The sequence below is a fragment of the Thamnophis elegans genome, chromosome 1 (genome assembly GCF_009769535.1).
Source record: "Thamnophis elegans isolate rThaEle1 chromosome 1, rThaEle1.pri, whole genome shotgun sequence".
In the NCBI taxonomy this organism is placed as follows: Eukaryota; Metazoa; Chordata; class Lepidosauria; order Squamata; family Colubridae; genus Thamnophis; species Thamnophis elegans.
This window is the reverse complement of record NC_045541.1, coordinates 156,724,500-156,738,314: the sequence shown is the minus strand read 5'-3', so window position 1 is coordinate 156,738,314 and position 13,815 is coordinate 156,724,500. Positions and strand designations below refer to the sequence as shown.

Here is a 13,815-nt window from a genome sequence, read left to right as displayed (position 1 = left end):
CTGCTTTAGTGATTGAAAATGGACTATGTGCTCCCATAATTTTTTTTAAGAAGTTGCCTGGTTTTAGCATTTATGTATTCATGAATATCTTTGATATTCACATCCTGAATTTTCTTCTGAACGACCTGAACGACTGTATGTGTCCAGCCATAGAGGGTGCTCTTGTTCAGTGTTGTGGATTTTATGCATCACAGAAAAAAGTGGCTGTATTTTTTAAAGGAGGTATATGTCGAATAATGTCATTTTATAAAAAAGAAGCCTCACCCTCCATTAGAAGGGTATTTTTTGTTACATTTAATACATAAATTTGTGGTTGATAATACTTGAAAAATTAATCAGAGAAAAATCTAACTTCAGTTAATAGTCCTATCTGGGGCATTTCTTTTTTTAGTATTCAAGACCTCAAAGAGAGAATACGACAGCGAACCAACCTGCCTTTAGGCCCAAGCATTGATACCCATGGCGAAACTTTCTTATCCCAGGATGTTGTGGTTAATTTATTACAAGAAACCAAGCAAGCTTTTGAAAGGTGTCATAGGGTGTGTATAATAATATAATATATTAATGGATAATATAGAGCTTTCTAGCTATTGCATATTATGATACTCATGTAAACAATATACACTTATTGGTTAACCATAATTCAGCTGCTAAAACAATTTTATTATCTTGTTTTTATGTTGTCTATGAATTATTTAAAGTAAAAAAAGGAAGGCAATTAAATGAATTAATGATATATCATGGCCTTTAGGAAGATTGAGGGGGCTGAATAATATTGCAGAAAATTGCTGCTTATTGTTAAGGTCCCCACAATATCTGTGTGCTCTCCATTTTGTGTAGGTTGAGTCTGGATGCCAAAGGTCATCCTGGAATTTAGTCATGTTTTAAATTCCTTTAACATATTTCAAAGATAAAATTATACCTGTTTGTGAAAAACGGGTGAAAAAGAGAGGAATAAGAAATATTGCTTTATAAAAGTACAATAATACAATACAATAGCAGAATTGGAAGGGACCTTGGAGGCCTTCTAGTCCAACCCCCTGCCTAGGCTGGAAACCCTATACCGTTTCAGACAAATGGCTATCCAACATCTTCTTAGACTTGCAGTGTTGGGGCATTCACAACTTCTGGAGGCAAGCTGTTGTACTGATTAATTGTTCTAACTGTCAGGAAATTTCTCCTCAGTTCTAAGTTGCTTCTCTCCTTGATTAGTTTCCACCCATTGCTTCTTCTACCCTCAGGTGCCTTGGAGAATAGTTTGACTCCCTCTTCTTTGTGACAACTCCTGAGATATTGGAACACTGCTATCTTGTCTCCCTTAGTCCTTCTTTTCATTTTATTTTATTAGCTAGTGCCCAATGTTCAAGATTGTCAAGATCCTTCTGTATCTTTAGCCTGTCTTCTGGAGTGTTGGCTATTCCTGCCAGCTTAGTGTCATCTGCAAATTTGATGAGTTCTCCATTTATTCCCTCATCCAAATAATTGATGAAGATGTTGAAGAGTACTGGGCCTAAAACAGAGCCTTGGGATATTCCACCGCATACTTCCCTCCATGTAGATGCAGTTCCATTGAGGACTACATGTTGAGTGTGGTTGGTCAGCCAGTTACAAATCCATCTGGTGATGATGCTGCATAACCCACATTTTTCTACTTTATCTAGTAGTAGGTTATGGTCTACCTCAGTGGTCCCCAACCCCCGGTCCGCGGACCGGTGCCGGGCCGTGGAGTACCTGGCACCGGGCCACGCAGCGGCCGGGGGCCATGATCGCTCTTTTAAATCCGCTCCTCTTAAATGCATTTCTCTCCCCCCCCCTTTGGTCCCACCCTCGGCTCTCTCTCCCTCCCTCCCTCGCCGTCTCCTCCCTTCTCTCTCCCCCCCTCCCGCACCGATCCATCACCAGGGAAAGAGAGAGTGAGAGAGGAGAGAGAGAGGGAGGGAGTCAAGAAAACTGTTCCGGCCGCCGCTGAAATGACTCAGTAACTTTTGCGCTTGGATCTGCTTTTTCAAACCTCCCCCAATCATCATCGCCTTCCTTCCCGCTCTGCTGCACTTGGTCTGGCTCTTTTCTTTTTTTGCTCTCTCCTCGGCTTTTCCTGCTTTCTCCCTGCAATTTTGTCACCCAGATGCATGCTGTGGTTCGCGAGTGCGGCTCGGTTTTATGTGTCCGCTTCTCTCCCTTTCTCTCCATACACCCCCCACCTCCATTTAATTATTTTTTTTTTAAAGAAAGAAAACCGTAGTTCTGCCAATTGCAAAAAAACAAAGTGTGTGTGCGTGCATATCTGCCGGCGGGTGTGTGTTTGTGTGGTGTGTGTGTGTGTGTGTATGCGCGCGCGGAGAGAGACTGGTTGGAAAGGAAGGACAGGACTGGCGGTGTGTGTTTCTGCAGCCCCTCCGGTGGAGGCTGCACTAGCCGTCAGATCTGGTGTTTTTTTTTTCCCCTCTCCTTTTTCCGGCAGGTCGTTTTAATCCTTGCTAATTACTTTCTGTTCTTCGCTTGCCAGCTTCCTTCCCACCCTCCTTCCTCCTCCTCCCCCCCGCTTTTACTCCCAAACAGTTATATATTTATATATATATTTATTTTCTCTCTCTCCATGGCATTCGCGCGCACGCGCTCTGTTCTTTGCCCGCTGAATGTGGTGGGGAGGGGGAGGGCGGGCAGAAAGGTTGGTCTGGGTTGAGGGTTCAGGATGGTCTTTGTGGAACATAAGTCTGTCCGGGTGGGGGGGGGGCATATTAAAGCACTTTATATTTATGTAATTGTATTTTATTTTGTAAGGCATGTTTAAATACAATAAAATAAAAGTTGTTTAATCAAAACAATCTGATATATAAACAATCAATGTGTCGTCGCGAACAACGCCCCCCCACCCCTGCGCGCGCTCAGCGGGCCACGGTAAAATTATCAAAGGCTGGCTGGTCCGCGGCGATAAAAAGGTTGGGGACCACTGGTCTACCTTATCAAATGCCTTACTGAAGTCCAAGTAAACTATATCGATGGCATTCTGCTGGTCACTAATTTTGTCACTTTGTCAAATAATGCAATAAGATTGGTCTGGCATAATCTGTTTTTGACAAACCCATGCTAGGTGTTCGCTAATTCATTGCTTGATATCTTTTCCAGAATCTTCCCAGGGTTTATGGTCAGGCTGATAGGTCTATAGTGTCCTGGATCTATTTTTTGTCCTTTTTTGAAGATGGGGACAACATCAGCTCTTTTCCAGTCCTCTGGCAGTTCCCTGGTGCTCCAGGATCTCTGAAAGATATAGTTCAGTGGTTCTGAGATCTCATATGCCAGTTCCTTCAGAACCCTGGGATGTAATCCATCCGGTCCTGGTGATTTGAACTCGTCTAGGGTAGATAGGTACTCACTTATCATTTTCTTCCCTATTTCAATTGGTGTTCCTAATCTGATTTTTATGGTGCTGTTTTTGATAGGTTGGACTGTTTTATCCCTTTGTGTAAAGACAGATGCAAAACATGAGTTAAATAGTTCTGCTTTCTCCCTGTTGCTTGCCACCTTCTTGCCACTTTCTCCCAGCAATGGACCAATTGTTTCCTTAACCTTTTTTCTTGTTTTTAACATGTTGGAAGAAGCTTTTTTTGTTATTTTTTACTTTTGTGGCAAGACTTTCTTTATTGTGAGCCTTAGCTTCCCTCACTTCATCTTTACAGGTTCGGGCTGTTTGCTGATATTCTGCCTTAGTTATGTCCCCCTCTTTCCACCTTTTATACTTAACTTTTTTGTCTTTCAATTTGTCAGAGAGTTCTTTATGCAGCCATGCTGGATTCTTATGGGAGCTGTTATTTTTCTTCTTCATTGGTATTGTGCTAGACTGAGATTTTGTAACCTCGTTTTTCAAAATTTCCCAAGCTTCTTGAGTTCTTTTCCCTTTGAGGAGTCTCATCCATGGAATTCTTCCCAAGCTCTGTCTAAGTTTATTGAAATTAGCTCTCTTAAAATCCAAGACTCTAGTTTGACTTTGTTCTATTACTTTTGTTTGCATAATGTTGAATTCCAATATTGCATGGTCACTTGCCCCCAGGGTTCCTGTGACTTCAACACCTTCTATCATTTCCTGTCTGTTAGTGAGAATTAAGTCCAATATGGCTGATCCCCGTGTTCCCTTCTCTACTTTTTGGGAAACAAAGTTGTCTGCTAGGTTCGTTAGGAACCTGTTGGATCTTCCACTTGGTGCAGAGTTTGTGTCCCAGTTGATGTCAAGGTAGTTAAAATCTCCCACTACTATTGTGGTGTGCTTCCTACGTACCTTAGTTAGCTGACTAGCAAAAAGTTCATCTACTTCCTCTGCTTGATTGGGTGGCCTGTAGTATAGACCTATGGCAATGTCAGCCCCCCCCCCGCCCTTTAATATTGACCCAAATGCATTCAAGATAGTTCTCATCATTGTGCACTATTTCTGTAGAGAGGTAATTATTTCTTATATATAGTGCAACTCCACCTCCTCTTTTATTGGTCTATTTTTTAAAAATAATTTAAATCCTTCTAGCTGTATGTTCCATTTGTGGGTTTCATCTCACCAAATTTCTGTAATGGTAACAATATCATATTTGCCCTCATTTACTTGAATTTCTAATTCACTCTGTTTATTCCTCATACTCTGTGCATTGGTCTATAGACATTTGAGTCCATTTTGATTGACCCTGTGCTTACTGTCTACATAACCTGTGTTATGCCTGACTGCCCCTATTTTCTTGCCACTTGTATGATTCACGCACATGGTATGGCACTCACTATTAAATGTTTGGTTTTGCTTGACAGCAGGAGTGATAATATTACCCGCCAAACATCTATGTTACATGAACTGATAACCCTATGAGTTTTAGATTGCTGGGGACAGAAATGTTCTGTATCAATTAATTCTCTGTCCCCGCTGTTCAGTTTAAATGTTTATCCAGAAAATCTGTGAATTTAATGCCAAGTAACTCAGTCCCTTTCTTGGATGAGTGCAAACCATCTCTTTTGTGCAGTTTTTCATTGGACCAGCTATAGGCATCATGACTAATAAAACCAAAGCCTTCCCTTTTACACTACTCTTTTAGCCACACATTAAACTCTGCTATACGCTGGCCCTTCCCTTTTTGTTCCTTATATATTGGTAAAACCTCTGAAAAGATAAGCCTACAACCTACATTACTAAGTTCATATCCCAAGCTCTGGAAATCATTCTTCACAGAAAGTACATGTTTTTGGGACAGATCATTTGTGCCAAGATGTATAATAGCATCAACGTCACAGTCCTTACTTGCATTCTTGACTATCTTAAGAATACGCCTCTTGTCTCTGTTGGCAGTAGCACCTGGCAGACACCTGACCTCTTTTAAAACTTCCATATCCTTTCCTAAATTTACATCCCTTATGATTGAATCACCAACCAGAAGGTGACTTCTCTTTTTACAGTACAACAGATTGCCCAGAACAAGAAAAGAAGCATAAGAAGAGCAGTATTTGAGGTTCATCAGATATATCTCAACTTATCTACAAGTTGGAATATAGCTAACACAAGAGCTGGAAATGATTTCAGATCATCACCAGCAAGAATCTGATATGTGAATGTTGTTCTATTTTTCCACAATTATACTTGTTTGAAAGTAGTCATATAAATATGTTTGCAAATGATTTCTTGCTAGAAAGAGGATGAAGTTGATGTTTTTCATTTTTAAAGCTTTCAGATCCTTCTGATTTGCCAAAGAATGCTTTCAGGATTTTCTCTTTGCTTGTGGATTTCTTCTGCATTGAGCATATTGATTATGCTGTGGAAACTGGGCTGGCTGGTAAATCTTATTTCTGTTTTACATCGTGGGATAAATTAGCTGATAAATATGATGATTGGTTGAAGCAAATTTATAATCAATAGCAACAGTGAAATATAAAACTATATATTTTAAAAGGTTTTAAAGGATCAATTAATTCCATAATACATTTTATTTCCACCTTTTATTGATTCTAAATAGACAACTTGTTAAATATTAGGTCTGTGCATGTTTTAAAATATTCATCTAAAGCATAGTTAGAAATCTTTAAAATTATTCAGAAGATGTACTTCAGAGCTAGTAAAAAGACAGAACCTCTGTACCTCATTGAACCTACCTTTCTTTCGGTTTCCATATGATTCTGAAAAAAAGATGTGGCTGCTTTAGGAGTTGCATTAACTTGAGAGAATCAGTTGTTGAAAACAATCACAATGTTCTTTGGGCTTACATGAAAGCACAAATGAAATCATTTTCAAAGCATGTGCAGCCCTTACAGATAACCTTTGCAAAACAAATCATCCTTTTTAACATGCTTGATAAATTTGTCCTAATACTACTTGTATAATTATTACTCATGATTCCTGATACTGTTAATTGGATTTTTTTCCTTAGTCCCAGTGAAATATTAACATGTTGACATTTCATTTCATTTTTAGGTATTCCATCTCCAGATGCCAAGAATGCAAATCTTTATTTCCTGGATATTGTAAATCAGGCTAATACCATTTTTCATCTTTTTGATAAGCAGTTCAATGACCATCTGATGCCATTGGTGAAGTAGGTCATTTATTTTATCCTCATGCCAAAAACCATGTGGAATTTGGGTTCTGATTCATAAATATTCCTTCTCTCAAAATCTTCCTGAATAAAGCCATATTAAAAGTGCAGAGACTTCGTTTAAATAGCCTCTGTCTAGTCATTCTGTATTAATGGCTTCCCTTGCAATAGATTAGCCTTCCTTTTGAAGCCTGCCTTTCTTCCCTTCATGCCAGTGTTTAGATTTTTTAAATAAGTAATAAAGCTAGTACTGGTTTAACCATAGACATGCTTGTGCACTTTGCTAAAGTTGGCTAGTTTGAGAAACGGAATGTTGAACTTAAACAGGCCTCTGATATGATCTAGCACAGGGATGTCAAACTCACGGCCTGCAGGCTGGATGTTGTCACGTGCTGGCCATGTCCACCCCCATTTTAGTGAAGGGGGGAAAAGTTGTGATATGTCACATGACGACAATGTGACGCCATGAGTTTGACACCCCTGATCTAGCAGGATTCCTCTTAGATTCTGAAAATGTGTAATACTTTTTTGTATTTGTCTGCATCTTGTATTTGTTTGTATTCTCTTGTATTCCTTTCACATCAGTTGGATTGTTCTGTATATAATTTTGACATGAAAGCTTATTTTCTGAGAAGGGAAAATAAAAGGGAGATGAGCTAGAAAATCCTTGCATAAGTTAAGTGCTTGGAATGTCCAGGTTGTTTGTAGTTGATGCAAGCATTATAATAGATGGTTGATATTAACTGTCCATTCTTTAATTTATCACAGCTCTTCTCCTAAGCTTTCTGAATGTCTTCAGAAGAAAAAGGATATCACAGAACAAATGGAAGTGAAATTGGATATGGGTATAGATAGGCAAGTGAAGATTTCATATTTTAGTTTATCTTCCATTTTGTCCATTATTGTATTAATGTATTAAACACAGGATTAAATATCGTATTTTTAAGAATTCACTACAAATTCAAAGCCTTTATTGCCATTGTACATCATGCATACAACGAAATTGGTTATACAAGGAGTATATTAAATTTTAAATAATGAAAATAATAATTTGACGGTCTACTACTCCTTCATTTCTGCAATTTCATGAAAATAGAAAGTGCATGTGCATTTCATTGCAACTTATGAAGATCACACTGGAACTTTGTACAATTTAAAATACTCTTTCTAAAACTACAACCTAGTATTTTGATTTTGAAGGACACTAAATTGCATGATTGGACAGATGAAGCACATCTTAGCAGCTGAACAAAAGAAGACTGATTTCAAACCAGAAGATGAGAACAATGTTCTGATTCAGTACACTAATGTGAGTAACTATATATAGCTTAGTAAGTGGCAAGTGGCACAGCAAGTAATTAGGTTGCTGCTGGTACTCTTTCCTACAGTAAACTCTGCTCGGGTTACATTGTGCTTAATAGTAAAATTTTCTTCCACTTATCTAGGAATTTGGATGCAGGTTTTTTTGAGTGATTTAAGCTGGGGAGAATAGTAGCATTTCCTTATACAGTACGTTCAGTGTTAATCTGGAAATATTTCTTAGACTACTTGTATTTTTTAAAAATAATTTACATTTTCTGTAAGAAGTCTATATCCTCTATATATTGAGCCTCATTATTTGCCATCATGATTTAGCACTTATCTTACCACCAGCAATCTACCCATTCCGTAGGAATAATGTATTCTACATTTCAGTTATAATAGGGCATATACAGAAAGCAAGAGTGAAAATGTTCACATTCCTTTTCTGAGAGCATAAATGACAGTTAGAACTCTGTGTTGCTGTCATCAGATCCAAAATCTATTAAATTCAGACCATGTACAATCTTGTATATTAGTTATACAGTTGTTTTTCTTAGTATTTTTCCTGCTTAGTTGCAAGGCCTGCTTAATTTTCCACCATGCTTGTCTAATTCTTACAGCAAATCAGCCAACAAATGATTTTGTTCATCAGGAGGCAAATAATTGAAGGGACAAAAGAGAGGCTATTTTAATAACAAATTATTTTTTATTGGAATTCAAATCTCCTTTGTCTATTCCACAGAGTAAATGTAGAATGATACTGACATTAGCCAATTATACTATAATTTTTTGAAGGTTATAGGTTGGTGGATATGTGTGATTATATTCTAATATTAATTTTACTAATAGATTCACTTTTTAAAGTAAAAATCTGTGTAGGTTAGAGAGGAGCAGAGTGATTTGTAAATAATAAACTATATAATGGGTAAGATATTCAAGACAACATAGATCTGTTCAACAATATGACTGGGAAATTAATACAATTTCAATTATGGATGTCCAAAATAAACTGCAATGTAGTTACTTCAGGTTACCAAGGTTTTCTGCATAAACAAGCTGCTATCCATTGCAAAGGCTTAAAGTCTTTTAACACAAAAGAGGGGGAGAGAATTTCATATTCTGGAAAAATAATCATCTGCAAGTGATATGCTAGTTACTTTCATTGAACAAAAGTTGGTACTCTAGGATAGCTCAGAGTATCTCCTCTCACCCATTTTGTAGCTTTCATATCAAGATGAATCTTTTCTCGACATCCTTGTTTATGTGACAGGCCTGTGTCAAAGTCTGTGCCTATGTTAGAAAGCAACTGGAAAAGATCAGGAATTCTATGGATGGCAAGAATGTGGACAGTGTTCTGATGGAGTTTGGTGTTCGTTTCCATCGGCTTATTTATGAGCATCTACAGCAATATTCCTACAGCTGCATGGGTGGCATGTTGGCAATCTGTGATGTGGCTGAATACAGAAAGTGTGCCAAAGAGTTCAAGGTGAGTTTTGGCTATTATTGCAGATGCAAACTGAGATGTGGCTCATGCGTATTGAACTGGCTGACATAGTATGCTGTGGTCTTATGTTGATAAAATGAGCACAGTTTAATGACCTATTTCTCGGATTTGTGGTATCCCTGAACAAGATGACAAAAAGCATTGCATTAAGAAATACGTAAATAAACGTTAATATTGTCTAAGCTGATTTTCTGTAAAGTACCCCTCGATGTTTATACTGAATTTTGCTTTGCTTTTCCTGATTGTCACAGGTTGCGTTGGTATTGCAGCTTTTTGACACGCTACATTCCCTTTGCAACCTCCTGGTTGTAGCCCCAGATAACTTGAAGCAGGTCTGCTCAGGAGAGCAACTGGCTATTCTAGAGAAGAATATTCTCCATTCCTTTGTACAGCTCCGCTTTGACTACAGATCTGCTCGTCTTGGTCGCCACTTCAGCTGAGTGTGCAGAAGAAGGAAACCAAGGCTTCACAAGGACTTGGTTTTATCAGCAACATAAGAAAGTGGCTTTTGATTAAAAAGTTGCTTGGATGAACAAACTGTAATAACTAAATTGGTCTTTACCACTGTCCTGTTTTCATCTTGCTTCTGGAATAAATAATCTTATCAGGTTCCTCCTAGACCATTTTCTGTTTTCCATTCATGAAAAAACCAAAACATGGTTGTCAGAAAGTGCACTAGAGCCTTCTAATTTGTGTTCTGGATGGAAAGAAATTCTTTGATTTTATTTTTCAACATTTGTCAATTGGCAAGTTTTATCCAATTGTCCAGGTCTGGCTGTTCCTTTTCCTCAGAGCTTAGTGCTTGCGTATATCTGCATGCTTCTAAAAAAAAAAAAACTTCCACAGAGTATTGAACATGTCTTCAAGAAGCATCTGGAGTGTAGTGTGGGAGACAGTAGCCAAGGTTGCTCTTTTGCTGATAGAATTTCTGTGCCCAATGGGCACAACCGGAACAGTCATGTCATATCATAACTTTTAGATGTTGCTTAGCTGTATTCCATTGCTTCAGTTATAAGATTGTCACAGTCTCAAGATGTGCTATGAAGATGTTAAAAAGAAAATGACATCATAATGTAGTACAAAACAGAAAGAGGCAAACACTGCAGGAATTATATTCATTTTTTGTATCTTGCCTCTCTGAAAATGGATGATGAATGGGAAAGAATATAATTAGAATGAATTCAATACAATGCAATAATAACAATGCAATGCAATGAAATACAATAGAATACAACATAAGACAACAGCTGTATTCCATTGCTTCAGTTATAAGAAGTTTGGAGGTTGGCATAGCTGGTTTTGTGAGAAAAGAGAACTAGGATCTTTCACCCAGAATTCATTTTACATCAATGTAGCTTCTAATTTAATTTTCAGAATAGTATGCAATGTGTATAATTGACTACATATACCTGGGAGAACACTATTTCTTCCATAAAATTAATTACTGCATATAAAACCTGAGAATGAATGTTAGGTGCCAAAATACACCCCAAATATGAGATGTGGCTTACAATGGATAAGCTTATTGACCAGTATATACAGTCCTGTAGATTTTCCCTGTAGTCTAATATCCCTGCATCCCATATATGCTTGCATATAACTCCATCTACAGCTAAGCAGAGTCTCAAATTTATAACCAAAATACCATGAAAAATGTAGGTTGGCTTATCTGCGGGTGGTGCATTTTTCATGGTATTTTTGATTAAAAATTTTGAGAGTTGGCTTATCTGCAGGAGGGCTTATATACAAGTATATGTAGTATGCATATTTTTTCTATGCGTGAATAAACTTTCGCTACTGTGTACAAAGTTTTGAGATAAAACAATTGCTTTAAAATATATCCAATATCCCTGAGTTTGAAAGTTTAGCCATGTAAATGTTCCTTTGTTTTTTAACAAATAGGCAAAACAATCAACCGAAATGGTATGGGTGCATCACTGCTGTTCTACACGAAAAAATTCCCAAGGAAAACCATTTTAGAAGTTTTTGCTAATTCTAAATTAGATTCCTTTGCCATTGTGTGGTGGGTTCATGCCTGGGCAGTTGTGGAACAGGAAAAAAATATCTGGATTTCCTTTGTACCGAAGTACAATAAACCAAATAGTTGTAGAGACAGAGGCAAGAGTGAATCAAATAAAATCACAGATTTTATGCACAAGGACTGGGATTTTCAAAGCGAAGATAAAAATTGTATTCCAGTTGGGATGCACTGTTTAATCCCACTTGGATTGGTTCCCAAGGAGATCTTTTGACTTCCAAAAGACTACCCCATTCACCTTAAACAGAAGGCTAGTCTCGACATTTTACATTATAGATGTCGTCCTGTAACTTTTAAATTATAGCAAGCCCATTTGAGTACTGTCTGATTTATAGCGCTGTAGATCTTTCTTTAACTGAGCATGGTATTTATACTGATAAATCAGGGAGGAGGAATTATGCCAAGCTTTCTCAAGCATTCTGGGAAAATGCCTGCTTCCTTCAGTCGCTCTCTTCATTGGCCATTGGCACAAATAGTTTCTTGGACACAGAAAGAAATGGAGAAGTGCTTGCCATTTTCTGAAGCTGTGATGTAGATTCCAAACATAGTGCTTTGATATGGGCAAGTTTTAGAGTTAACTTTTAAAAGCAATGATTTTGCACATCATTATAAACATTTGTCCAGCAATGGGAAATGGGAAGTTAACCAAATTGTAAAGATTTCAGAATATCAAGCAAACACTTGGCATAAACACAGGTTGGCAAATTGCACTGGAAGACTATTTCCATTTTTTAAAATAGTTTGGATTATCTTTTTATATGTATGTGTATATTTTTCCTTCATTTTTGTTTTTGCTAGATTTATTCTCCAACTACATTAGTTCTAAGTCTCTTTTAAGCCCACTAAAATAGGATATGGATAGTTCTATAAGGCAGGCAGGCACTGACACTGCAATGTGCTTTATTTGGAGATTCTGTTCTATTGCTTCATTGATACAGTTTAAACATTATTTTACTTTTGATAAATCATGCCCACGGAAAAAAATTAGAGTAGTACACATTTGCCAACAAATTACTCATTGTAGTTTTTATAATGCCAGTTATTGCTTAAGTTCATTTTGCTGTCTCTGGCGATGCGTCATATGCCCTATAAAAACGATGGCTGATTTACTACATTTTAATCAATGAAGTTTGAATAAAGATACTGTAGGTCAGTGAGGAAGAACATGTTTTTTGGGCAGGAGATGATTGCTTCAGTTCAAACAGTTTTAGATAAAAGATTGCCTTTTATTAACAATCTCCAGCCAGCGAGCCATGTTGGCTGGGGGTTATGGGAGTGGAAATCAAATACTGTATAACTGTAAAGCACCAAGTTCAGTGAACACTATTTTAATTCATCTACTTGGGTTGAAGTTGCAGTAGCTCATTCAAAATGGCTGATGTATTTGTCCACAAGCCAATAAACATAAGAGCTTTTTAAAAGTATTTTTAGTTACACTTCAATTTTATTATTTGCTATGGCCAGCGTGCTACTCTATTTGAAACGATTCTGAACTTTTTACACCAAAGAACAATGATGCTAAAGCAACAATAGTATTCCTAGCTGTGCCATCTAGTAGATCAATTAATCTACAGTGTCTCCAAATTCTTTCCTGAGCAAATTTCTCTTGTGGCTGGAAGTAGTCCAGATATTAGGGGGCAACCTGTTCTGAAATACAGGAGGGGTCATTTAGAAAGCTCAGATATGGAATTCTTGATGATGATGATCTCTCAAAAGAAGGGACTCTTAACAATTTTTATTTGGAGGTGACTGGATACAGGCAAAGTAAAATGGAAATTCTCACAAAACTGAAAATCTAAGTAATGACCAGGTTCCTTTCCATACAACCTTCCCTTGTAGTTAATAGATGGAGAAACAGTGACCTGCCCAAAGGGGTTGTTTATATTGTCAGCAATTGAAGCTAGCTAGTGTTTTCCTATGCGGAATATTGTGTTATGCATCGCACAAACTCAACTAGTAGCCAATGAGTTAAATGGTAGGGCCAACAACACATATAGGATAGTTCTTTCTGTTGCTGTTAAGTATTCTGGACATGTTCACACATTGTTTTGAGCTCACATAGTGGCTTGTTTAGTCACATGTTATGTGAAGCCAGCCTTTGCAGTTTCCAAGTCCTAGTTTATAGTCTCACCTTGTATTCAGCAAACATAGCTAATGAGCCGCGATGGCGCAGTCGTTAAAGTGCAGTACTGCAGGCTACTTCTGCTGATCACCGGCTGCCAGCAGTTTGGCAGTTTGAATCCCACCAGCTTCAAGGTTGACCCAGCCTTCCACCCTTCTGAGGTGGGCAAAATGAGGACCCAGATTATTGAGGGCAATATGCTGACTCTGTAAACCGCTTAGAGAGGGCTGTAAAAGCAGTATGAAGCGGTATATAACTCTAAGGGCTATTGCTAAAACTATGGCTTAGCACAGTT

At 37.8% G+C, this 13,815-nt stretch overlaps 1 protein-coding gene across 2 annotated transcripts in view; it reads left to right on the top strand.

Annotated features, from left to right (window-relative positions):
* Positions 1 to 9,978, top strand: part of EXOC5 (exocyst complex component 5) — a 32,816-nt gene extending 22,838 nt beyond the window's left edge. For both annotated transcript variants that reach the window (XM_032236254.1, XM_032236262.1), the window contains exons 12-18: positions 392 to 539; positions 5,690 to 5,798; positions 6,434 to 6,554; positions 7,323 to 7,409; positions 7,755 to 7,863; positions 9,127 to 9,342; positions 9,612 to 9,978. In XM_032236254.1, the coding sequence (XP_032092145.1) occupies positions 392 to 539; positions 5,690 to 5,798; positions 6,434 to 6,554; positions 7,323 to 7,409; positions 7,755 to 7,863; positions 9,127 to 9,342; positions 9,612 to 9,800 (979 nt within the window). In that variant the 3' untranslated portion in view covers positions 9,801 to 9,978. The remainder of the gene's footprint in view (positions 1 to 391; positions 540 to 5,689; positions 5,799 to 6,433; positions 6,555 to 7,322; positions 7,410 to 7,754; positions 7,864 to 9,126; positions 9,343 to 9,611) is intronic.
* Positions 9,979 to 13,815: the final 3,837 nt, after the last annotated feature.